Source organism: Prionailurus bengalensis, chromosome A1 (assembly GCF_016509475.1).
Source record: "Prionailurus bengalensis isolate Pbe53 chromosome A1, Fcat_Pben_1.1_paternal_pri, whole genome shotgun sequence".
NCBI classification, from domain to species: Eukaryota; Metazoa; Chordata; class Mammalia; order Carnivora; family Felidae; genus Prionailurus; species Prionailurus bengalensis.
In genome coordinates, this window is record NC_057343.1 from 145,456,835 (window position 1) to 145,483,182 (window position 26,348).

Sequence of the window (26,348 nt, forward strand, 5' to 3'; positions counted from 1 at the left end):
TCCTGGTTTTGTTCTTATGTTCCTGCTTTGTGTGTAGGTCTGATGCCCGTCTTCATAAAGATGACACCGACATTTGCTTTAGTAAAACACTCAACTCCTGCAAAGTGCCCCAGATCCGCTATGCCAGCGTGGAGCGCCTTCTGGAGCGGCTGACAGACTTGCGGTTTCTTAGTATTGATTTCCTCAATACCTTTCTGCACACCTATCGTATTTTCACTACGGCAGCTGTGGTGCTGGCGAAACTTTCCGACATATACAAGAGGCCTTTTACCTCCATCCCCGTCAGGTAGGCCCAGGATTTGCCTGTCCTGAAAGTTTGCCCCCTAGTCCCTGGATCTCCGTGCAGATGAGCAGTTGCTCTGTAGAGCAGGATTGTCTTGCCTGGGAACTTACACACCCCACCTGTAGCAGGGGTGGGTGGAGGTCACAGAGAGTTCTCCAGGGACGAAGTTGAGAACCCTAAATTCCCTGTCATCTTTGCCGGCTCTGTGATTACTTGGAAGCTAACTCCATTGTTTTAGGCTTTCGTATTTTTTTAATTTTTTTTTTTAACAGTCGTGCTTTTCAAACTTTAACATGCATAAAAATCACCCAGGGGTCTTGTTAAACTGCAGGCTGTGAGTTAGCATGTCTAGAGCAGAGCCTGAGTTCTGCATTTCTAACAAGCTCCCCAGAGATACCAGTGCTACTAATCTTTGGACCACAGTTTGGTAGTAAGGGATTAGTCAAGGCCTAAAAAAGTGTCTGTCTTCCTTTGCCAAATGTGTGGTGTATACGTAGTGTTAAATGAAGACAACAGAAGTGCCATGATGTTGTGGCCTTTTAATGTAGAGAGTATGTTCTTAAATAACATCAGGGGAATCATTTTCACTTGGCTACAATCTGTTAATAGCTTCTGCTCTTATTTTTAGGTCATTAGAATTGTTTTTTGCTACCAGCCAGAACAGTAGAGGTGAACATTTGGTAGATGGCAAATCCCCACGCCTGTGTCGCAAATTCTCTTCCCCACCACCACTGGCTGTGTCCAGGACGTCCTCCCCAGTGAGGGCCAGAAAGCTGTCCTTGACTTCTCCATTGAACTCAAGGATAGGAGCATTGGACCTGACCACCTGCTCAGCGTCCAGCAGCCCTACCACCACCCACAGCCCTGCTGCATCCCCACCGCCGCACACTGGTAAAGTACCGTTGGATCTTAGCAGAGGCCTTCCTTCTCCAGAACAAAGCCCGGGATCTGTAGAAGAGCATGTAGATAATCCCCGCGTGGATCTGTGTAACAAGCTAAAACGAAGTATTCAAAGAGGTATTATCCAGCTGCCACACCCCGTGTTTGCTGGCCACCTGCTCCCCCACCATTCCTTCTAGAACCCTAGATCCCTTTCTTTTTAGCCCTCCCACCTCCCTGTAGAAAGTAGAATGAGTACAATGGCTAGTTAGAAGAGAAATTCCTGTAAGTCACTCTAGCCTGTATGGAAAAGAGAGCAACTTAAGCTGTCCTGAGATCTTCTACAGTAAAAGGCTAATTATAGTCAGTTGTGTATGGAAGAACAACGTTATCTGAATGGTGTTATTGGAACATTCTTCATGGAATTTGATTAAGGCTGGTTGGATAAAGAGCCTAACATGATACTCTGTGTAGAGGTGAATGGTGGGCACTCTGTTCTTTGAGCTTGGGCCTTCCAGAGCCTTCTGCTCCAGTGTCTGCCTTGAATATCTGTACAGCTTCCAGCCTCCCCTGCTAAGGATGACCCAGCCTGGAAACATTAAGATGGCTTCTTTGGTTTAGTTATCAAGGCAGTGCTTCATATTACAATAGGGATATAGGGAGAGAAATAAAATATGAGACAGTGTTCACGGTCCATGACAGCCAAAATGTGTGTGTGTTTTTTTTTTAAGTGAATTAGATGATATGTTTTCCTGATTAAATTCTCTAATGATTTTCTATGGTACTTAGATTAAAGTACATTCTCCCTCACAAGGCCTCCAGATCCTATGAGACTTGGATCGTCTCTCTCTCCAACCCCTGTTCCTATAATGCTCCCTCATCTACTAGGATATAGTCACATGGATTTTCTTTTTGTGTCTCGGTAACACATCAACCATCTCTGCCTCAGGGACTTTGCACATGATTTTCCCTCTGCCTGGACAGTCTTTCTCCATGTAAGCTCCATAAGATCAGCAAGTTGTCTGTCTTGTTCATCTCTGTACTCTCAGTGCCTTGGCCAGTGCCTGGCTGGTAGTAAATTTTTGTTAAATGAATGAACCAAGCAAAACATTCAGTGAACTAAGAATCCTGTGTTATGTCACCTTGTCTTCTGCAGCTTGGTACATGTAGGGGTCAGAGGAAGTGATCCTTGTTGCTTTTAGTGTTTCTGTGATGAAAATAAAAAAGGTTTCATAGCCAATTAGCAAATAGCTTTTTGTTTTCTGAATGATAACTTATTTCTTTACTGATAACATAAAAAAAATTGGGCATTTAATCTAAGATCACAAATTTCAAGGAGGATCACCCAGATGGAAGCATAAACCCTTGCTTTTCAACCAGCTTAAAGCTTCCAAGTACTTCTTAGCTCAGATAATTTAAAAATAAGCTTCCCGAGTGAAGTACTTAATGGAATTTTAACTGGATGGTTGTCATCATCAAAAGTAACACCCTCTTAAACAAGAAATTCTTTAAATTGACAAGTTAGCAACTAAGGAGGAGGAAAGAAGGAAGATAATTAAAAAGTCATTAGAACAACAAGCTTTGGTAGAATCATGATGGATTCTTCTCAGGAATAATGAGGCATCGCATAAACTGACAAGTGCATCTGGGGTTTGATCCAGCCCCAGTGCTTGGGAACCTCTGTGGAGAGTGTGACTGAAGGAAATTTATCACAGACCTGGGCAGGGTGCCCTGGGAAGTACAGGAGTTTTCCAGAATATGGGAAGTTCTGTTCCTTCCTTTATTGGATTGCAGTAAATAGGAGAGGAGAAGTTTGGGGCTAAGTCTGGATTCTTGTGTTATTTTGAGTGAGGAGAGCTTTAGGAATAAGCATGTTAGTGTCAGACATTCATGGATCTGAGGTTGATCTAAATACGTGCCATTGTTCTAGAGGTCTTAAGTCAAGCTGCCCACTGCCTGCTGTGGTTAATCCTTCCAGTTTAACTTGTTGCCCACAGACTGTGACATTGTTCTCTGACTTCCCTATTCTGGTCTTCAGAGCCCAAGCCCAGGGTGTGTAGTGATGGTCCAGTGTCATACAAAACCTGTTTGCCCTACTGTCTAGGATGGAAGTGTGGTTACTGGTAGGAATTAGCAGTTTTTCCCCTGGATCAAGTTAGATTCAGGGAGACCAAGATAAATGAGAAAGAACTGGATCAAGTTCCTGAGGAAGGACACTGACAAAGTCTGCAGAGGCTGGTTAGTACAGATGTTGGACTGAGGTACGATCATTGTTGACACAGCTAGTGGCAGCTGGAGAGCTTGTCGTGTGGCAGCAATGATCATTTATGACCAGTGGCCGAAAGTGGAGGATGCCTATGAAGAATGGTGTGGTAAAAACATTAGGTTCTTTCCCACATTAGAAAAATAGCTGAGGGCTTAATGCCCCTATTTTCACTGGATTTCCCCCAAACAAATGATTTGCAGTTAGATTTTTCAGGAGTTAGTTTATCCACGTGGTTCGTGAGTTAGAAATGTCTCATTGTTAAGTGCAGAGCTGCTCTCTGGGTGATGGGGAGGTTCCAGGACTGCATCACATGGGGCCCATAGCACTTGATGAAGTGCCCTGCAGCCAGCCTCTCCTCCAGAGAAGTCAGCTCCTCTCCCCTCTGTGTTTCTTGCTCACATCCGCTACTTGTGCACCCCCTTATCACTCACTGATCACCCTCCATTCCTTTCACGCCACTTCTTTACATCTTTATTTCTTTTCCCTTTCTGTAGCTGTCTTCTGATTACTCTTAATGTATTTACTTCCTATGTTGTTCCCACTTGTTCCTAGTAAGTAGTTAAGGTGGTAGTTCAAACAGGAACATGGTACAGCTGGATTAAAAATAAAATGGGTAGGAAAATCAGGCAATGAAGAAAATTGGATGAAGCCAAGGGTATGGTTGGTGAACAGTGAACACAACACTGTGGCCTTCTGCAGTTCCTAGAGTTGCCCTGGTTTTGGTTCTGAAAGTAATCAATTACGTGATTCATGTTGAAACCTAAGAATAGACTGGTGTACAGGCACATTTTTTCTTGCTACTGGGACTGGAGAACAGTTTATCCTGTGCATTCCCATAAAGGAAACATTGTGAGTAGAAAGCTCAGAATTAACACTGGAGGCCAGGCAGCTCTGTGGCATTTTTCTGAAGAGGTGAAACAAAAGAATCATAGACTTAGATTTTTCTTTTATTTTGTATTGGTAAGTGGGCAATATTGGCCAGGAATAGCCCTAAGAAAGTCATGGATAAAATGCTTTACTTCAGAGGCACCTGGGTGGCTCAGTTGGTTAAGGGACTCTTGATTTTGGATTAGGTCATGTTCTCACGGTTCACGGAATTGAACCCCAAATCGGGCTCCGTGCTCACATAGTGGAGCCTGCTTGACATTCTCTGTCTCCCTCTCTCTCTGCCCCTCCCTCCCTCAAAATAAATAAATAAGTTTAAAAATGCTTTACTTCAGCATCAGTCTGACACGTTCTGTGTGTGTGTGTTTTGTGTGTGTGTGAGTGTGTGTGTGTGTGTGTGTGTGTGTGTACACGATGTCTTTAGAAGCCAAGAATGCTGCTGTGTTAACTCCGCTGTCTAGTCTTGAAAATTCTAATTGGCAAAGAAAAGGGAGACACTGATCTGTCTTTAATTTGAAAGATGTTTGCATGTGCTTTGCATAATGTTAACACTTAAAACAGTTGGCAAACTTGAATAAGAATCTCATGCCAACAGTTTATACATTCTTGGCTTTTCACTTCAGGATACAACTCCATACAACCTCATTCCGTAATACAGCTTCCTCCATTAAGTCCCTACTGAGGCCATAGGTCTCTCTCACTAGATCAGCTAGACAGTTTTGGGGTATACCGCTTGAAAAATGCAAGTGACTTTTGTCTAGTTTTATTGCCATTGCAATGATAATGCCAACCTCAAAGTATTTCCTGGCAAGAGAACTTCAAATGACATGAAGGGAAAGAAGAGAAATAGGAACTGTCCTTCAAAGTGAGCAAGACGATGAACTTCAGAGGGGAAAATAATGCACTTTATTTTCCCCCCAACCCAGTCCCCAGATCTGTTCCAGGCTCACTTATTACCCGTTAGTGCCCTCCTTTCTTCCTATCAGGCAGTCCCCACCATATTCTACCCTCGCTTTTCCTACAAAGTGCATATATTAGCCCAACTCACATCTGTGTTCCGCTTGATGGTGGGATCTCAACAAAAATCAGAGCAGAGGCAGGCGCAGAGGGAAAGGTCACAGGACTGCTCACTGTGTTTGGGATTCTTACCCACCAGCATGCACTTGGGTCATGGCTGTGCAACCTAGTGTCAACGTTTGCAGAGCAGTCCGCATCGCTAGTGTCTGTTTCTGTGTTCTTAGCTTGAAAATTGCCTGCCTGTGGGCTGAAAGTGCTCCCAATTTTAGCATTTGTTTTGAGCCCACATCTGCCTACTCGTCTTGAAAGCAAAGCTGTTTGCATGGAACTTGATTGAAAGTGAACATGCCAGAAGGAAATGCTTCTTTCCCCCACCCTGCTGGCATGGATTCTTCTCTCTGTAGCTGCCTGTTTGCTTACAGTGTTATTCTTTGCTTTCCTGCTCTTTCAGGGCATATTCGGAGCCTGACCATCTCTCTCACTGGGAAGTTTTTTGGGTTCAGTATAGCTGACTAAATGATTTTTTCATTTGCCTCAGAGGAGTGAATGGTTGAATCAGACCAAGGACGCGTATTTGATATTCTGCTTGCTCTTGCAAAACAGATGCCTTCCATTACTGAATTTTGAGGGAGTTATTTAGAAAATAATAAAACTCACAGCTAAGCACTGATTTTTTGTCTGTATCCTGCATCATTGCCAGCTTTACTGTAATTATGTCATTCAGGGAAAGAGCCTAAGCATTTCCCTTCCCTGGCCCCTTTCTGTTTCAAAAGAACAGAACTGTGGCCATATTTCCAAAGAAGTAAATCACATGCAAGAAGTCATTAGGGATTTTAGAAGGGTTTATTGAGTGAAATCTTGAATGGAATGGCAGAGGGAGCTGAGTTGAGAACAGTCCTGCTGATGGGGGGGGGGGTGGGTGGGGAGGGGGGATGATGTGAAGTTAGTGGAGGTGACACAGCTCTTAGTGGTTACCGAAAAGCCCAAGGAAGCAGAAATACAGAAGTTGCTGGAAATTTTTGAAATTTTTGTAGTGCTTTTCCATGAAAGAACATCCACAAAGTTGTAGTTTTACCTGGTTAATAAGCCAGTGGGAGGGATACAGAAACATCATCAGTAATAGCCTAATATGACCCTAGAATGATGTGCCTTTTATTCAGAGGATCTTAGCTGCAGTGAAAAGGCTCAAATGATCTTTAACTCTCCCCACAGTTCATTCTAAAAATTTCCACTTGCCTCCTGTTGACCACTAGCTTTAGATTGGGGGTATCCAATGGAACTTTCTGGGGGGACGGAGATGCTCTACATCTATGTCGTCCAGTACTGTAGCCACCAGCCACGTGTGGTACTGAGCACTTAGAGTATGGCTGGTGCAAGTAAGGAGCTGAAATAGTAATGTAACTTCAGTTAATTTTGATTTAAATTTACCCAGACACACTTAGCTAGTGCTAACATATTGGACAGTGCAGCTCTCAATCCTTAGGAGTCCCCAGAGCTTCTTGGGAGCCACATTGGTAGAGATTCAAATTTTAGTTGGCTTAAGGGGGCAACCCAAGCAAAGAATTAGATGAAGTCCCAATTTTGATCCCAGTCTGATACACAATCTGGAAAAGTCCCTCTTCCCCCACTCTTCTGGAAGGCAGGGAACCCACAAGATATCCCCCATTTTTTAATGTTTACTTTTATTTATTTATTTATTTATTTTATTTATTTTATTTTTAGAGAGGGAGAGAGCAGAGAGAGGGGGAGACAGAGGATCCCAAACATGCTCTTCACTAACAGTGGGGCTTGAACTTACAAACTGAGAGATCATGACCTGAGCTGAAGTCAGACACTTAACCCACTGAGCCTCCCAGGTGTCCTTCCCCTGGTCTTTTTAACATCCGCTGTTGTGTTGGATGGAAAGGACTGGGTAGGGTCAGCCAGGTTCAGCAGGGTCAGCAAGACAGGGATAGAGAAGACACTGCATTTAGATTTAGTGACATTAGCACTCTGCCAGGAGGAATGACTTGATTTCATATTAAAGCCCTTTTAAAATGTAGACTAATCCAAAAGGCTGTTCTCCATAACGAACCTTTGTGTTTCTGTGCATAACCCTGACAAGGAGGTGTTGAATTCTTGGCCTTCTTGTTAACATTCATGCTGTTTTCAAGCAGCTGTCCTAGAGTCTGCACCAGTGGACCGAGCAGGAGTGGAAAGCTCCCCGGTGGCGGACAGCTCAGAACTTTCACCTTGCCGGTCACCCTCAACTCCTCAGCACCTCCGCTATCGTCAGCCTGTAGGTGAGCTCAGAAAGGGGGCGTGGAAATATAAAAGTGGAAGATGGTTTCTAGCTTCTAACTTTTTCTTTTGCCTTACTGTTTCACTCCCAAAATATTTTTTTAGTCTCAGTTATGAAAATTCATTGGAAGCAAACAATGTCAGTGTCAAGTAGTGGAGTAATAGATGATTAGAGAATATGTCATTAGTATAACTAATACTGACCCCATTATGGCATTGCACTGTATCTGGAGTAACATGAATCAAGAGGCTTGTCCTTAGGTGATAGCTAGTTGAAGAGCCTCCATGCTGGTTTTATCAAAATGTTCCCAGAGCCCTGATACCTTGTCATAAATCCCAGTGTACTCTATATTAAATAGGCTCACCTGGGGCACCACAATGCGTGGGGGACCTTATTAAGGTCCAGTTGCATGGGACCCTAATTATCATTATTATTCACGTCATAGAACCTGGTATATTTTCTATAGTCACGAAAATTATAAAGAGTCTCCCATAATTTCTTTTAGAACATACCAAATGTCTCTAATTGGAAGACAAACTGTCAGACCAAAAGGTAGAAATCTTTTCTCTCTCCATTGTTTAAATAAAAAATTCACAAAATAGTTGATTTTTGAAACGTTTTGCAGTGGCTTGCCATTAGGGTATGCATTCAAATAATGTTTTCCTATTAAGAGTTACAAACTTTACACACATTTTAAACCTTAGAAATACTTAAAAACAAATTAAGTATATGTTAATCCTTACATTTTTCTTTACTAATAAAAGAAAACAACAGTTGTTTTTGAAATGCTTCCTTCTTTCTCCTCAAGTCAGTTATTTCAAGCTGGAAGAGAAAACTATTTAGTTATGGAACAAGATTCACCCCCAAGTAATCCAAGTAAAATGTAGACATTTTTTGACTTTCATACCTCTGCATATGCTCCAAATGGCCATTTCGTTTGTAACCTTGGCCATGGGGTAGAAGCTGTGGTCATTGCCATCGGATCTAAGAGAGGCTAACCTGGGTCAGGCTGTTGTCAGAAGACTTGCCCAGAAGGATACCAGCCCTTGGGGAGTGGACTGATTTCAGACTTCTGATCAATCACGGGTTACCCTGGCATTTGAGTGGTTCTGGCAAATGAAGGTGGCAAGCAAGACTTCCCTGGTCTACTATGGAGTTAGCCAAATCTCTTTACTACTCTTAGAGCTTTGGTCAGTCCAGGCCTTGGCAACTTTGTTACTACATGGGACAGACCCCCTTTTGAGTTCATGGTAACCTGGAAGAGTTTGGGGTCAAAGCCCATGGAAGCAAAATTCTACCAAGGCAAGAGATAAATGCTCTTCACCTGGTCACTATTATCAGGGCTCTATTTTGTAGTCCCTTTTTATATATTTATTTTTGTATATAAGGTTTTGTAATTTATATAAGCAGTATTTGTAAATCCTATCTTGAATTAAACTGTCTTTTCTTTCTTCTCTGATATGACTAAATTTCACAGACATAGGACCATAGGAAGGAAGCTGAAATCTGTGATAAAATAGAAGATCCAAATAGGGACAGTATCACACATTTTCTTAGTGTGTAGCTGAAATTTTGCCTGTTCATCTGTCCTCTTGCCACCTTACTCTACAAATATTTAAAGTCTACTGCTAAAGGAGTGGGTAGAGCTGTTCTTTCTCCTTGGCTGTATTAAGCAGCTCTTTTCTTCTCTTATTTATTTATTTATTTTAAGCATGGGTACATCACTTTAGGGACAAACTAATAAAAACCCTTCAAGTCAGAATCACAGGGAACTATTTTCACTAAAAGCCTGAATGAGGAAGAACAGTGAAGTTGTCATGAGCATTATCAGATCCTGTGTGTAAAATATCTAAGGAGGGAAGGGACTGCAAACAGGTGCTCAGAGCATCCTTTGATTTTAGAATTCTTCCTAACTTTACAGGTGTTTTGAGAAGAAAACTCTATTGGTAATATGATGTACGACATTTTAAAAAAATATTTTTATATTGAGCTATAATTCACATACCACAAAGTTCACCCTTTTAAAGTATACAGTAAAGTGGTTTTTATTTATCCACAAGATGGGGGTGGCCATCACCACTGTCTCGCTCCAGAGCATTTGTATCACCCCAAAAAGAAACCCTGTACCCATTAGCAGTCTCTCCCCACTCCCATCTTCCCTTAGCCTCTGGCAACCACTAATCTACTTTCTGTCTCTATGGATTTACCTATTCCAAACATTTCATATGGGTAGAATCATAGAAGACATGACTTTTTGTGATTGACTTCTTTCACTTAGCGTAATGTTTTCATGGACCATTCATGTTGTAATATGCATCAGAACTTCATTCCTTTTTGTAGCCCAGTAATATTCCCTTGTATTGATATAGCACATTTGGTTTATCCATTTGATGGTTGATGGACATTTGGGTATTTGTACTTTTGGGCTATTAAGAATAATGCTGCTGGGGATATTCATGTATAAGTTTTTGTTTGGATATGTTTTCACTCCTCTTGGGTATATATCTAGAGTGGAATTACCGATGTAAAATCTTGTTATTTTCCTATTAACAAGGACAGTACAGAGCATTTGGCCCAAGGCTTCATCCAGTGCAGGAATGAAAATGAGAATTTTTATTATCAAATATGATCTATCTGCCTCACCATGCCATTTCCATTCTTTTAAATAACCAGGACAGACGGCTGACAACTCTCACTGCTCGGTTTCGCCTGCTTCTGCTTTTGCAATTGCCACAGCGGCTGCAGGACACGGGAGTCCACCAGGTGAGTAGGGGCGAGCAGCCAGGTACACACTCACAGCAATGTATATTATTAAATCACTGGTCTTTGGCTACCAGTGTGTTGGTGATACACTGGGCAGCTCATCGAGAATGCAGATTCCCAGCTCCCATTCTCAGTGCATCAGACTGTCTTTTATGTATTTATTATTTGTTTATTTACTTATTTTTAATTTTCTTGTTTGTAGTTGACACACAATGTTATACTAGTTTCAGATGTACAACCTAGCGATTCAACATCTATATGTTATGCTGTGCTCACCATAAGTGTAGCTACCATATTATTGACTGTATTCCCTATGCTATGCCTTTTATTCTCATGACTTACTCATTTCATAGCCGAAGCTTCAATCTCCCTCTCCCCTTTGCCCACAGAGGGCATTTATTTATCTTGTAAAAAAGCACCGTCGGGGCGCCTGGGTGGCTCAGTCGGTTGGGCGTCCGACTTCGGCTCAGGTCATGATCTCATGGTCCGTGGGTTCGAGCCCCGTGTCGGGCTCTGTGCCAACAGCTCAGAGCCTGGAGCCTGCTTCGGATTCTGTGTCTCCCTCTCTCTCTGCTCCTCCCCTGTTCACGCTCTGTCTCTCTCTGTCTCAAAAATAAATAAACATTAAAAAAAATTTTTTTTTAAATAAATAAATAAGCACTGTCAGGTGAGTCTCACACAGGTGGTGTGGGGGGATACTATAAAGAACTTCTGTATCACAGAAGGATGTGTTATTTCTCCCATGTTGTTTTCTGGAGTTCTCTAACCTTTTTAGCCAAATTACCAGGCACAAGTGTTTCCTTTTTAATTGAGTACAAGGCTAAAAGCATATGCAAGGTGGGAGGGAAGGCTTGTGGAGGGAAGGAAGATGGAGGGGCTATTGCTTTAGCTGACTCATAATTCACTTCCAGTAGCTTTACGATGCTTTCTGAATTCTCTTGGTTAATTTTCCAGGTAATGAAGTAGTACTTAAAATGAAGGCACAGTATTTTAATAGATGAAAATTATAATTCATTATCTCTGTCTTCTTCTCTCATGTGCAAGAAGGACATTATGTTAAAACAAATCTTTATGTGGTTTCAACAGCCTTGTTGCTGTGAGTATCTTCATCTAAACTAACCCCATGGGTTCTAATCATCATGCTTTGTAGAACCATGAGTGAGGGTATATTTTGTTAATTAGCCATTGTTCACCTACCCCAAAAGAGTCCATTTCTAAAGCCTATGAACCTGTATTCAACAATAGTAACTAGTAGGTACTATCTGTGTGACTTCTTTCTAAATTGAAAAACAGAGAGATGTTCTATAATGAACATGAAGTATATATATATATATATATATATATATATATAAAATACATTATATGAATATATATGAACATGAAGTATATATATAATACATTATATATATAATATAATACATTGTATACATTGTATAATATAATACATTATATATATAATGGAAATCTTTGCAGATTAACCACATTCTGCCTCCAATATTTTGCCACACATGCTGCATTTGATGTGGTATGGAAAATTAGGGTGTTTTTTGCTCTGTTCTCAAAACTTTCTCCCAAAAGTCCCATCAACATAACACGAGACAGCCTGTAATGGTAATAGCACTGATGTCTTGTCAATCCAGTTGACTTCTGTTGTTGACCCCATTCTGTAATAATGAACATTTTTTGGTGAAGTTATAAAGGAATCTTCATTATGCTCTCAGCAGAATTGCTTATCAACTGTGATTCGTTGAGACCTTCTCTTCTGTCTTTCATTATCACAAGCTAGTCTATCTTTGGAAAGAGCCTTCTCATAGGTTTCATAATTTAAATATGGTTCATGAAGGAAAATAGTTTTTATGTTAATTTACAATGACCCTATTTCCGCATTTGCTGGAGGCTGGGTAGGGGAAGGTTTTTCTTTTTCACCTGGGATTGCAGCAAAATGAGCTTTCAAGAATGGCTTTCTGACTTTGACTTGTCTGTGCATAATGGGCCAGAGTGTAAAGTAACCAAAACAACAAAGTCTTCCTCACCATTTGAACACTGCTGTTTCTGCTGCCCTTCTTCTTACTTCTCCCCTGGAACTGAAATAGCTTTAGGAAGAAAACTCTTTTCAGTGAGCCAGCTGAGGAGGGATGGATGGTGACTGACCACAGCCAGTGTGGCTAAGGGCAGGGTAGCCTGACCCTGAGTGAGCAAACTGCTTTTTTTATTATGGTGCTGCTGATGTTGCCTGTAATGTGATGGTGCCCCATAATTCAATTTTAGAAGTAAAGGAATTAAAGATTGGATTTGGCACTGTCTGTGGCCCTACTGTAAGGGTAGCATGTTGCACATGGGTCAGTTGCAATGGCTAATGGTGGTAAGAAAGGGGGTTTCTTCTGGAATGGAGGCCAGTATATTCCTGGGGCTCAGCCATTCCATGGATCCCCGTAGGGGATTCCTGGAGAACTCGACAGAAGGGCTGGTTGCACAGGTGGCTGGGGAAGGTGGACTGGGAGCAGAAACAGGGAGGTGTGAAGGCAAAGATCTAGACTTACTGACAAGCCAGGGAGAGTATTAACTACCCTGTGAAGGGCTAGACCCAGATGTTCAGGTGTTCACGGGAAGGGAGTGCTAGATAGTGGTTAACTCCCAAACCAGACTTTGTGCCCACCCTCTGATTCAGGAATCGCCATCCCAGATTCACTCTAGAACCTAAGGAGTCACCAAGGCAAGCAGAAGGAGAGGTTGTGTAAGTAAGTGAACACTGTGCTTGCATCAGCCTTTACAGGCTCCTGTCTGCTTGTATACTATAATGTGGGCCCACCTGATGGTGGTCTGCTGTGTCCCAGCCCATGGTAGGAAACAAGGTTCCGCCCAGTTAGGCCATGTGGTCTGCAGATTGGGCTTCCATGTTTCAGGCTGTCTTCAGGCTCCCTGCTTCTTTAATCCTCTCCCACGTTCACACCCCCATCCCTACCCCCAACTCTGGGTTAGACCTTCCAATTAATGATTATGTTTTCAAATATTCACTCCAGGCATTTGCAGATTAAGCTGTTTCTCTTTAATTATTGCTTGGAAGGTTTTGCTACTTCATTAAAAGAAATTTCAAATTTAGCAAGAAAGTGGACAGAAATTTTTCTTTGTAAAGACACCAGACAAGCTGCACATGCTTGGCCCTAAAGGCAGAGAAAGATAATTTTATTTGTGGAAGATGGTCTGGGATCCACTCCCTGGGGTCTGAGCCTGCCTAATTTCCACATACAATGGGAAAAGCATGGATTTTACCCACTGCTTTATTTTAGTACCTAGAGCCCTACCCTCTCCAAAGATAGATAAGTCTCTCCTTCCGTGTCATACCCTCTTTGCTTCTGTTGGAGGTTCCTCATTGGAGATGAATGGCCCATTCTGTGGGCGTGATTGCAACCCTAAATCAATCCTTGTTAACTTCATATTATGAGGACTTAACAGCTTATTTAGCGCTTGCCTTCTGATTGGCAGCCAAGTTACATTGGGCCCACTTATGGCAGGATCTAGAATTTGGGGGCCTAACACTTATACAATTTATCTCAAGGAAAAGAATATAAAATCACAAGTACCAACCTTTAGGGCACCTCCCAGGGCTTTGGAAGAAAGCTCAGAAGCTTAAGCGTCATCGGCTTCCTGTTAAATCTGCTTATGAGTCCGCTCCAGGTCATTCTTGGAATTACAGCAGCTATAGGAAATTTTGCTCACTGGGGAGAGGGAATTGGGGGTAGGGGACCAGTCATCCTCAGTCAGTCAAATAAGTGCCCTGTCCTGGAGTGGAGCTTTAACTTTGTACAAGATCAAGATGAAGGGCAATCGACAAGGTCTTGTGTGCGTGCCACTACACTGGTTGCAATATGTATTTTAAGCATCTGCTCAAATTTAGAACCTCTGCATTAAAGTAGAAACTAAACTGTGTGCATTTCAGACGGATGCTGATACAGGGAATCTGCAGGTGCAGTTTGGATATAGTGAAGATATGAATAGAAATGCAAATCCAATGAATACACATATCAAGGCACGTCACTGTACTTACTACACACCTGAAGCTCTAGGGTTAATTATAGAGTATATGAAATGATCTCAAATAACATATGGAAGTGTGAGGTGGGTTCTTTTTATGAGACTAGAAGTAATGGCAGTGGAGTTACCACAAGCAACTCTTGATTATCCATGAGCAGATTATATGTTTTACCATTCTATGCAAGTCAAGGTAAATTAACAAAATAGAGGAATGGTTGAATGTACTTAGAGAAAAATTAATGGCACAGTTACAATTGCTTAGGGAAATAGTGAGTTCTTTACTGGTGATTACTTGGTGCTTATAAAGTAGATTATTCACAATCTGTTTTCTCTTCTGTCAGACCACTCAAGCCAGTGTAATCAATAGTAGATAGTAGCAGGGAACTGCTGGAGTGTAGGAGGTGTGTTTGTTCCTTCTCTGGTTACAGCATTCCCAATTTATTTCACCGAAGCTCTGACCCCTCTAGACTATGTTATTTTCTCCTTATTTTTTAAATGTTTATTTATTTGTTTTTGAGAGAGAGCACGAGCAAGGGAGAGGCAGAGAGAGAGGGGATCTGAAGCGGGCCTTGTGCTGATAGCAGAGAGCCCCCATGTGGGGCTCGAACTCACAAATTGGGAGATCATGACCCTAGCTGAGATCAAGAGTTAGACGCTTAACCTACTGAGCCACTCAGGTGTCCTCGTTATTTTCTCCTTAGATAAGACAGGAAGTGGGAGGGAGACTCTTCCCCAAGCTGAGTAAGGCTTAGACAGTCTTTTTCCCTGGAGAGTAGATCTTTGTTACAGAGAAGGCTCTGGGCATATTTCACAACGGTGCTCTTCCCTCTTACCTACAAGAGCCAGAAGTAGTATGCGGGCCCCTCAGAATGTAGTCCCCAGCAGTTCTACTCTTAGGCTGGTCCACATTCAGCCTCTAGCCGTTGAGCAAAATGACCATTTGCTGTTGCTGCCAGTTCATGGCTTTAGCGACTTCTACACCAGATAAGCAGATATCAGCGATATCTCTCGGGATGTACCTGTCCCTCCAGATTTGAGAGTGGTCATTTGTCCTACAGCCTCAATTTTCTGATGTGGCCAAGAAAAGTCATTGATTTTCAGTTTTTCCAGCTTTTCTTCTTGTAAGGGCAGTTGTGTTAGCTTCTAAGTTCTTTACATGTCAGAGCTGAAATTGAAAGTCTCACTTGAAATTTTTATAGTGATTCTATTGATTCTGTAGGTCAATTTGGGGAGAATTGTCAATCTTAACAATATTTAGTCTTTTAATCTATGAATATGGAATGTGTTTTTATTTATTTAGATCTGTTCTCATTTCAGCATTGTTTTTTAATTTTTCAGCATATGTCTTGCATTTGTTTTGTTGCATTTATTCCTAAATATAAATGACTCTTTTTTTGTTTGTTAGTACCCCCCCCCTTCCCCGCCCCATAGGAGGTATCATAGTTTGGGACATATTTTCCATTGTTTTGTGTTTTTCCAAAATATTTTTAAAAACATTTTTTCATTATTTCACCAAAGATAGATAGCTATTTGAAGTTTAGGGGTTAGAATGTATCTAATTTATATTTTTAAGTAAAACATTATTATCACTATTATTAATGAAAAGTAAAGAGCTTTGGCAAACCAAATTTAAATTAACCATGATTCCAAGTCTTATTTTTAAGCACACACACTGCAATGAGAGTTTTGAAACTGTGAAGTTACATCTTTAACTGTACCAGGCTGAAGAGCAGCTAGAAAGGCTCCTGTCAGGTGGTCACTGCATTCTGTTCCTGGAAAGATGCCCTACAGTAAGCTAGGTCACATGGAACACCTCCTCTGCTCATCATATGTCTTTGATACTCTTTCAAGCAGACCCAGATTCTGATTCCAGCTGGCCTGGGCACCCTCTTTCCTGACTGTGTCGCATTGCCAAGTTCACACTCTTTGTCCTGCCCTTTCCCGGGCTCCATGCAGACCATTCTCCTCTATTACTGTCTCTCCACTGCACAAGTACAATACGGTTGATTGTGCTTGTTCTCTTCTTTAATTCACTCACATTGCTTAATTGCCACTTGATTGCATTACATTTTCATCCATTTTAGGGCCAGGCAGGTAACGGAAGGACGGGCTGGAGAGCTGATGCCATGCGTAGGGGGGACAGCCACCGCTCAGCTCCCCCTGATTTTGCCATGAGAGTACACAGACTAGGGCTGTCATATCTGTTTTCTTTCTTAAAGAAAAGCCAGAAATCTGGATATTTATGTGAAATCTGTTTTTAAACGCTAGAAGTGAATTCATACTTTAAAAATACTGTCCAGGTCAAACAAAGTACTTCTGAGGACCATATTTGGCTGTGAACCACCAGTGTGTGACCTCAGATTTCCTGTAATCACTTACATCTGGAGTGTAGACTGGCGGAGATAAGATTTCCTGAGACATGTCTACATACTAGCAATGGATTCCTGATCTTCTTAAGGACCCTGTCCCTGACCGTTTCCTATTCCTTTGGCCCAGCTGCTCTACAGGAAGTCCATCTCTTCTCCTCCACTTGACCACTTTGGCTTTTACTGGGTAATCTTATCTCGAAGATCTGAAGGATGCCTCATCATCACCCCCTCACCATAGAAGTAATAGCAGGTACCATTTTTCTCCATCTAGTTTTATAGATTTTAAAGTAAGTGTGAGACCCAGCGTGGTAGAGGGCTTGGCCCTCGTACTTGCACTTACTGAGAATGAGGCTCATTCAGATCTGTTCACTGTCAAGTTCCAGCTTTCCTTGTCCTTACGGTTCCCCTAATCCCACATCACATCTCCTTCAGAAAGAACAAGATCTTGGGAAACTCGAATTAATTGATGTTGTTACTGACTCTCCCTCCTGTCTTTGTCTGCAACACACCTGTTTCATCTTCCCACAGATAGGTGTGCTTGGCCCTCACCTGACAGGTTCAGCAGCTGGTGACTCCAGATAGATGAGCTCTGGTGACATTAGTCATCCATGGGTCAATTCTGACTTGGCCAGCCGTGGGCATTGAGGATCTGTGATTTCCTTCACAGGACTGCAGAAGCGAGGGCCTTAGTACAGTGATAGCATCTGGTCGGGGGAAGCGTTTATCTCTGAATTGAGAAGTGGATTAAATTTTCCGGAGGATGTTGATTACCATGAATTAAGCGAATGTCACATACATACCCTGCTATCTGTAGTCTGGTTCAGGATTTGTGAGAACACTCAGCTCTGTTTAAGTAGCTTATCTATTTATTGAGTGATCTTATAAGAAAGGCACAGGATGTGGGCTTTTTCCAGTGTCTGTTTTACAAGCTAAAACTGTAAATGCAGGCAGAAATCACAAATTGATTTCCTGTTTCTAACTCAGAAAGCTAATATCATGTAGATATTTCATTGCAGTGATTCTCAATGGGATGTGGGTAGGGTGGAATGAGAACAGTTAGGGACTTCTTTAAAATACCTTTATCCCCCTGAGGATTCTGATCGGCTTCCTCCCAGAGGCAGGCACTCCAAAACAGATATTGATGGAAATGTGCTGAAATGTGAATTGTGTGAAAACTGAAATAAGGCTAAGAATAACTGCTCTACTATTTGCCATCCTTGGAAAGACTGTGCTCACTTTCTTGATCTGATTCTCAGTCTCCCAGTGTCCTGTGTCCTGGTAATCAGGGCATCGAACGAAACAGGCTGTCTATCTAACCCAAGTTAGCAACGGCGTTCAGAAATCTAAGGTCAGGATGCTGGCTGCATATAGTGTTTCTCATTTGGGGCTCTCCCTATCTTTTCATTTTCTGTGCAACACACCTGGTCAAAGTTCTTATTTATCTCCTCCTTTCCCTATTGTCCAGTTGTCTTTTTTCTTTGGTATGTTCTCATCTCTTGGAGTTCTGCACTATTTCAAGGAGGTATGTCCTATTGCCAAAGCTGGCTAAATACTTTGTAGGGGCCAGTGCAATAAGAAAGTGCTGGTCCCCTTGTTTAAAAAACTATAAAGAATTTTAAGACAGTGATAGTTAAGCATTAAACCAAGTGTGGGCCCTTCTAAGCTTAGGGCACAATGGATTCCAGGTTTCAAACCATGAAGCCAGCCAGGCTTGCATCCTGTAGGCTTGTCAGGAGTCTGATAGAATCTTAATGCTCAGGATATGCCCTTTAGTGCATTTCCAGGGTTATATCCTGGTTCTGTAGAGCTTCTCCACAGTGAAAAAGATACTAATAGTAAAGCAATCCTGTTTGTTTTGAAGGTGAAAAATCTTAGGCTGGAGGAGACTAATTAGAAAGAGAAAAAAAAAATCTAAACCCAGGACTCCTGAATCTTTGAAGATTACAGATTAAAAAAAATTAACATATACTACAGTACTTTTAATAATGAGAGAATGTAATCTCTGATGAGTCAGAAATAATTTCACTAATGATGACTCAGTGATCATAAAACAAAAATAATCCTCATATAAAACTAAAACATTTTCTGGCTTCCTGGACTTTTTGGGGTTTTTTTAACTTTTGTAATAAATGCAAGAAGGCAAATAATCAGTAATAGGCATGTCAACACTATAAAAAATTGGAAATCATTACTCTGTAAAGAGTAGCAGTCCCAACAATATGTAATGAAAAGTGAAAATTTTCAGTGAACTTTCCTTTTTTTAATGTTTATTTATATTTTTTGAGAGAGAAAGAGCATGAGTGAGTGAGGGGTGAAGAGAGAGGGAGACACAGAATCTGAAGCAGCCTCCAACTCATGCAGGGCTTGAACTCCCAGACTTCAGGATCATGATCTGAGCCAAAGTCAGGTGCTTAACTGAACAAGCCACCTAGGTGCCCCAATGAATTTTCTACTGGGAGAAATAAGCAGTGATACTACTGTGGTTATGTAATATTGCATCAGCTCCATACATTAAGAAGGATGAGATAAGCTTTTAGTTACAACTTTTTTCAAAGTAGTATATCAGAGATTAATTGTGGCAGTAGAAGTAACATATAGAAATGTCTGCTTGTGCACAGTTAATGGTGCAAGTCAGCACAGGTGAACCGAATCTTAAAGCTTCTAGAGTCTGTGGTAAGAGAGGAATGGGCTTTTCATCTACCAGGAATATCCCCTGAGAGCACAGGTCCTGCATGTGTCCTAACCTTATGCAGCCCAAAGTGTCTGGTTCAGGTTGTTTCTCTTACCAGCATTTGTGGCCTCGAGCCTTACAATTGGTGGGAAGACCTGAAGAAGCAACTTGTTAGCATGTAATTAGTCTGTTTTATTGATTGTGAATCATTGTAATTGTGGATGGCTTTTGCAGAGCGTCTCCCAAAGTCATACCCACATCTTGTAAACCCCTGTCTTATGCTGCCCTCTTGGGCATTTCTATATACAAATTGAGTCAACATGACAGTAACAGCAACAATAAGGTTACATCATTCTATAGGGTATATATACGAAGCACTGTTTTAAGCTTTACAGATATTAACTATATGTGAAATAGTTACTGGCATTATATTTTCTTGTCACTGGAGGAAATTAAGATACAGAGAGAAGCAAATTATCTAAGGTCACGTAGGTATTAAGTGACTGCTTTGAATCCTGTCATCTGGGGAATGAACAGAGGATGTACAGCACCAATTATCAGTCCCAACCTCTGCCTTGAGTATATAGAGCAGGGCTGGAACTTCATTCTTTGGGTTTCTCCAGTGCCACCATTTTGTTCGGAGAAGGACATGAACATTTCTCTTGAGTGGTCTGGTGGTTTTAAAAATATGCCCCCCAGTTCTTTCAATACTGCTTCCTTCAAGAGGTGGAGTTTAATTTCTTCAACTTTTTATGTGGGTAGCACTCAGTCACTTGCTTTTAACAAATAAAATTAAGCAGAAGTGATCATGTTTGAATTTGACACCTAAATCATCAAAAGGCACACTGACCTCTCTCTTGGTCATTCTCACTTAGATTGCTTGTTTGGGGGTGGCAGAGGTGGGGTGCAGGAAACCATCTTCCATGTCATGAGGAGAGGCCCATGAGGCTAGCAAGAAACTAGAAAGTAGGCCTCTGGCCAACAGCTGCATGAGTGGGCATGGACATAGATTTTCTAGCTCCTGTCGAGCCTTTAGATGACTATAACCCTGGTGGTCATCTGGATGCAACCTCATGAGAAACCATGAGCCAAACTCACCCCTCTGAGCCACTTCTAAAACCTCATCCTGAGGAACCTATGTAACCATAAATGTGTTTGGAGTCTCTAAGTTATAGGATAAGTTGTTGTGCAGCAATAGATAACTACAGGTAGTGTCATGGCCAAGTTATTCATAATCAAATTGAGTTAAGGTGCATATTTTTATTGTGGAAAGAGAAGCATGTCTGGGCTATTCCCTGTGAGACAGAGCACCCTGGGCGTATTCCCTACCAAATATTTTGAAATTGAAGAATATATCTAAAGTTAACATGTAGCTTAAATCTACTTTATATTTCAAGATCTCTAAATAGTCTTTCTCTTCTCCCTTCACCTGTAGTGCTCTGAACTGAATAGACTGATTTTTCAACTGAGAGCTGAGAGCAGTTTGATTTTAACAACTGTTGCTTAGCAATAGGAAGGAATCTAATGGCTCTTCTGCAAACTGAAAGGAGCCTCCCTGTGTAGCTATTGTCTGTCTGTAATGCTGAATTTAAAATTGTAATTACCATTTCTAGATGAAATTGAAGCTGGCCTTTGTGACACATTACACTTACCCTAGCATCTCAGCTACCCAGGGAATTGTACTGCCCCAGTTTAAGGCCCTTCTGCAGAAGTGCTGGTCTCTTGGAATTATGGAGCATTTTAGAAGTGTCAGACAAAGCTCTGAATCAGAAGCTAGTAAACTCTGCACTGGTAGGTGGTTTGTATTCTCTATATACTGACTTTGTGATTCTAGGACCAAAAACTTGGCTCTTGAAATGTTGTGACTAGAAACCAGGCCAATGATATTAGGGGAGGGGACTATGGAGGGATGGGGTTTGCAGACCAATTTTGGGGAGTAGGAGAGGGTGGGAAGTCTAGCTGCCATGTTTTTACTACCCAGCTCTGATGGAAAGGCTCTTAGAAATGTCAGCTGCTTTGAATTTTTAAACAAAAGGTCTGAATCTAGTTGTTCATCAGAGAGGTTGGTATCGAGATTCAGAAATCTCTGCCCGGCTTAAAAATATTATTCTTTCCTGCTCTTTGGATTAAATGATGCACAAGTTTATTTGATTTTATTTAATCTTCAGTTAGTTCTCTAGATCTTTGTGTGTACGCTCTGTGCCATTCCAGGTACTATGGAAAGATAAAAATGAAGTATGAGGCATTTTTTCTACTTTCTAAATACTGACGATCCAGTTGAGGAGATTAGATGAACAGGCATGAAGTAAATCTCAAATGATCAAGATGGGAATGCCAGGTAACTGATAATAATCAGTATAATTATCGGCCATGTTGTAAAACTTTGGACTTGGAAACCAGGAGAAAATGTCACAGAAGCAAAATAACAAGGCTTCAATGCATGACCCTGAAAGAGGAGGTTAATATAGTTTCAGAGTATTTCATACATCCTTCAAATTAGTTAGATCTCTCTGAAAATAGTTGTGTTTTTTTTTTTAACTTGGAGACAGTTTTTTCCTCTGGATCTGCAATTATTCTTTATGGGCACAGGCTCCCTGGTGTGTGTGATAGTCTTAGGAATTTAGCTGGTTTTAGATTAAGTGAAGGCAGCATCTGTCATATTTGACTAAATTAATATTGCCACAATTTCTACACGGGCATCATAATGAGAAGTGGTGAAAGACCTACACTGAAGCAAATTGTATTTAAGTGGCTTCAAAAATCAGGTGCCATAAACTTACAGAAGACCCCAAATAGACTAGTAGAAATAGAGTAAAATAATAGTATTGGTGTGTGTGTGTGTGTGTGTGTGTGTGTGTGTGCATTTTAAATAAATGTAACAGATAGTTGTGGGGGGCTAAATGTCTCCTTGTTCAGATATTACTGGATCATCAGCTGTAAGGAGTCTGAGGGTAGGTATTTAAAGATAGTTTTTAGCATTTGAGTGGCAACATTGCCTATAATCCTCTTTCTCTTCACAGAGTTTTCTTTGTCTTGCATCTGATTTTCAAGATCTTGTACACAATTCAGAACTAATTCAAAATAGTGGTAGAGCATTTGGGATAAACCTTCATCTGGCAAATAATGTTATGTCATATCCCTTGTTGCTGTGGATCGTGCTGTGGATCGTGCATAACACAAACCACAGTCCCCTCAAGAGGCAGGCGCCCAAAAGCAAATAGTTTTAGCAAAGGCTGCTATCTGCTGCCTCCACGAATTTACCTTCCTCAATGCAGTGTTAAAGATTTGTCAGTGATGTCCTCACTTCCTTTTTTCTATCCTAGCATTATGGGTTTAGAAAGACAGTCCTATACCTTATGATTCCAAAGCCCTTTCATAAGTAATGACATGTGTGTCCACCACAGCAAGTCTGGGAAGGGGGAAGGCAGATACAAATTCCTCTTCTGTGTATAATGAAACAGGCTAAACAAGGTAAAGTGACTTACTCATAGGCAGTTATAAATTCCGGAAATAGGACTCGAGTCCAGTTCTCTGGACTCCTGGTCCAGCGCTCATTCTATTAAACCTGGTTGCTTTTGTAAAGTATTTCAGAACCATATACCTCTGACATTTTCAAGAGACAGCTAAACAATTGGTAGGCAGTTCACTTGTATGCAATTAATTAATTGGTTGCCAGTGATTTTTAATTTCTAACCATCTTCAAATATGAATCTCAGTTTCCTTCCCTCCCAGATTGAGTCATTTTCTGTACATTTGGAGGTTTCAGAGACTATCTTTTATTCCTGGTGTCCTGTGTGTGTGTTTCATTGTTTGTGTTTAATTTCCCAGCAGGGCTAAGGACTTAGCACCAAAGCATTCCTGAGGAGGGGTACCTGGATACTGATTGGCACACAGGAAGACATTTTGGGCAGTTTGAACATTATTTCTTTGTTTTCCGAAACATTTCTTCAGGTAAACATCAAGGCCAGTAGAATAAACCCCTGACTTCACCAACCAAATTTTACTTATTTACTCTCTCATTTTAAAATCCACCTACCATGCACTTCCTTAAAATATATTCTGCCATTCACCTCCCCTTGATGGTGACTTAGAGATAGCCTCTCATTTTCAAAGATGGGCTGGCTTCCCTGCTGTTTTGAAATTTTTCAACAGCTGTATTGAGATATATTTCATATACCCTACGACTCACCCATTTAAAGCATAGCTTTAGTACCACCCAGCCATCCTTAGTGCACTTCCAGGCTTGGTTTTGAAAACACTCGGGCTGCCAACTGCAGAAGACAGTTCGGTCAAGATCTGTGATGGACTCGGAGTGTCTGTTCTTCCTCTTGGCACCATGGGGTGGGTGGAGGATACAGTGAAGAAGCCCCTTGCCCTCTCAGGAGTTAATGGCTCATCCTGAGGATTTGACCTTCCGTTGTTACTTTGTTGAGGATGGGAAAGAGAGGCTGTGTGCCTTTTCTCAAGGACAGTGCTCTCTGGAAAAGTAGCCTCTGATTCCTGGTATCTGGTGCTCTGGCAGTGGAACAAGAAGTTCTTCAAGGAAAAGGGGCCATGAGGGCCCTAAAGAGAAGGGATACCAGTTAGAACAGTGAAGAATGTGTCTCTAAGGAGTCAGTAGTGAAAAGTGTTCAGGAGAATGGATTTTGGTGTCACATAAACTTCTAAGTTCTGCTGATTGTCTAGCTGTATGATCTAGGGCAGCCTCTCTAAGTCTCATTGTTTTCATTTTAAAGTGAGGATAATGATTGTATCTTCCTCACAGAGTTGTCAGGAGGATTAAATGAGATGATTCATGGCAGTTCTCCCCGCCCAGAATTTGGAACCAGCTAAGCGCTCAGTGAATATTTCCGGCCGTTGCTACTAGCTGTTTTCATCCGTATGATTTAATTTTTTTTAATGTTTGTTTATTTTTGAGAGAGAGAGAGGGAGAGAGAGATACAGAGACAGAGACAGAGTGGGGGAGGGGCAGAGAGAGGGAGACACAGAATCCAAAGCAGGCTCCAGGCTCTGAGCTGTCAGCACAGAGCCTGATGCGTGGCTTGAACCCACAAACTATGAGATCATGACCTGAGCTGAAGTCTGACGCCCAACTGAGCCACCCAGGCTCCCCTTGTCCACGTGATTTATAAGGTTCTTAAGAATAGGGAGTGTTGTGTTTACCATTAGATCTCCAGCCCCTATCATCATAATGGACCAGTGTTCAACTGGAATGAATGCATTCCCCTGTCACCCACTTATTCCCTCTAATCTCTTCCTGCCTCACTTATTGCACTCCTGTGTGTGTGGGCATATGCACACACACATATGTGCAAACTGCACCCCCTACTGATTGTTATATGGGCAAGAATTAGTAAAATAACTGCAAAGATATCAATTGTTTGTCATCCTGTGGTCATCCCATGAAAGGAGTGTCATTTCTCGGTACAATCAAGAGAATTAGAAATAACTATGTTAAATGAATTCGTGGTATATAGTGGTATTCATTGCAATAGATTCTTGTGTATAATGACAGGTAATTGGGGACAGAGGAGGTGAGAGTCTTGCCAGTATGTTTTTATGGTAGTAATGGTAGGACTTGCACTGGGACTGTTCTGGAAGGGGAAGGAGTCTAAGAATAATGTTAGTGTAGGCATTCTTGATGGATGGTATATAGGAGATGATAAAAAAGAAAGAAGCAATGCAGATGATTCAATTGTGAGTCTAATGCCTGAAAAACGAGTTAGTAATACGATAATGATCTCAATTCACAATTAGCTAAGTGTTAGATGTCAACAAGAAATCTAAGTGGGAAGAACCAGAGAAGGGACTAGATGTACTTCCTAGATGAGCTTGTGCAGCCTCTTTCATTCACCCTTGGAGAGGCATCCCCTGAGGTTGTTTAATTACACCTTATTTCATTTTGGAAAGGGCTTGAGGCAGATCCCTGGCTATACTGTGAGTTAGAAAACATTGCCTGTATTCCACTCTGGATAGGGTGCAAGGGAGATTGAGTTTGGGGTCCATAGGGAACTAGTATCTTAATAATACTAATTATGTTTGCTGCCTTCTATTTTGAAACTGTCACACATGCCAGTGTAAATTGTTGCCATTGTCGAAGACAGGGTCATCTGATGTGGCTTTTGCTGTCATGAATTTCAGTGGATCAAGAGACAGGTGCTCTCACTGCCTGTGTGTATAGCCTTGAATTCTGAGTTAAGTCACTGACTTGCTCAAATTTTGGACATCAGTTTCCTCATAACCAAAAAAGGAATAATTATGTCTAATTTATTGGAGATTTTGAGAATTAACTTTGTTTTCCCCTAGCATAGTGATAATCAGAAGGAAAGGTGCTGTTACATGAATTTGTAGTGTGAGTTGCAGGATGGAAAATGGATTAAGCCCCATGTTTTGGTACCTGGGACTAATTTATGCTTCCTGTTCATTGACACTTTCATACTGTCTGGTTGACCTATGCCCCAAAAAGATGGCTCTGTTGGATATAGAGAATGCTGAGAATGGAGAGGCAGAAGTTTGGAACACAGGAGAACATCTCTAAGATGTCTGAATAGCTTCCAGTCACTTTATTGTACCTACTATGGTCACGCGGGATTTTCTTACACAAGAGTTCCTTGAGGCTTCCCCCTGTACTGCCCCAGCCATGCTAGTATATCACCAGTCCAGCTGCTGGGACTGACATTCCTGTGGATGATTTTTATAGGCAGTATCTTGGACCATATCCAGGGCTGGACTCAGCTATACTGGCGCTGTGATTATGCATGTGCTCCAGAATAGTTTCCAATGTGGTTTAATTCAATCTGTGATGTTTTTAAGTCCTGATTAAATTTTATGCATAATGATTATACTTTATTTGGGTATGTTTATAGTATGAGACACACTAGGTTTTTTTCATTAGTCAGAAG

The 26,348-nt window shown here is 41.4% G+C and overlaps 1 protein-coding gene across 2 annotated transcripts in view; it reads left to right on the forward strand.

Annotated features, from left to right (window-relative positions):
• RASGRF2 (Ras protein specific guanine nucleotide releasing factor 2) overlaps positions 1-26,348 on the forward strand; it is a 244,497-nt gene that overhangs the window by 134,967 nt on the left and 83,182 nt on the right. The window contains exons 14-17 of one of the 2 annotated variants that reach the window (XM_043593136.1): positions 38-286; positions 912-1,300; positions 7,487-7,612; positions 10,285-10,374. In XM_043593136.1, the coding sequence (XP_043449071.1) occupies positions 38-286; positions 912-1,300; positions 7,487-7,612; positions 10,285-10,374 (854 nt within the window). The remainder of the gene's footprint in view (positions 1-37; positions 287-911; positions 1,301-7,486; positions 7,613-10,284; positions 10,375-26,348) is intronic. The other variant, XM_043593138.1, reaches the window with a different exon arrangement.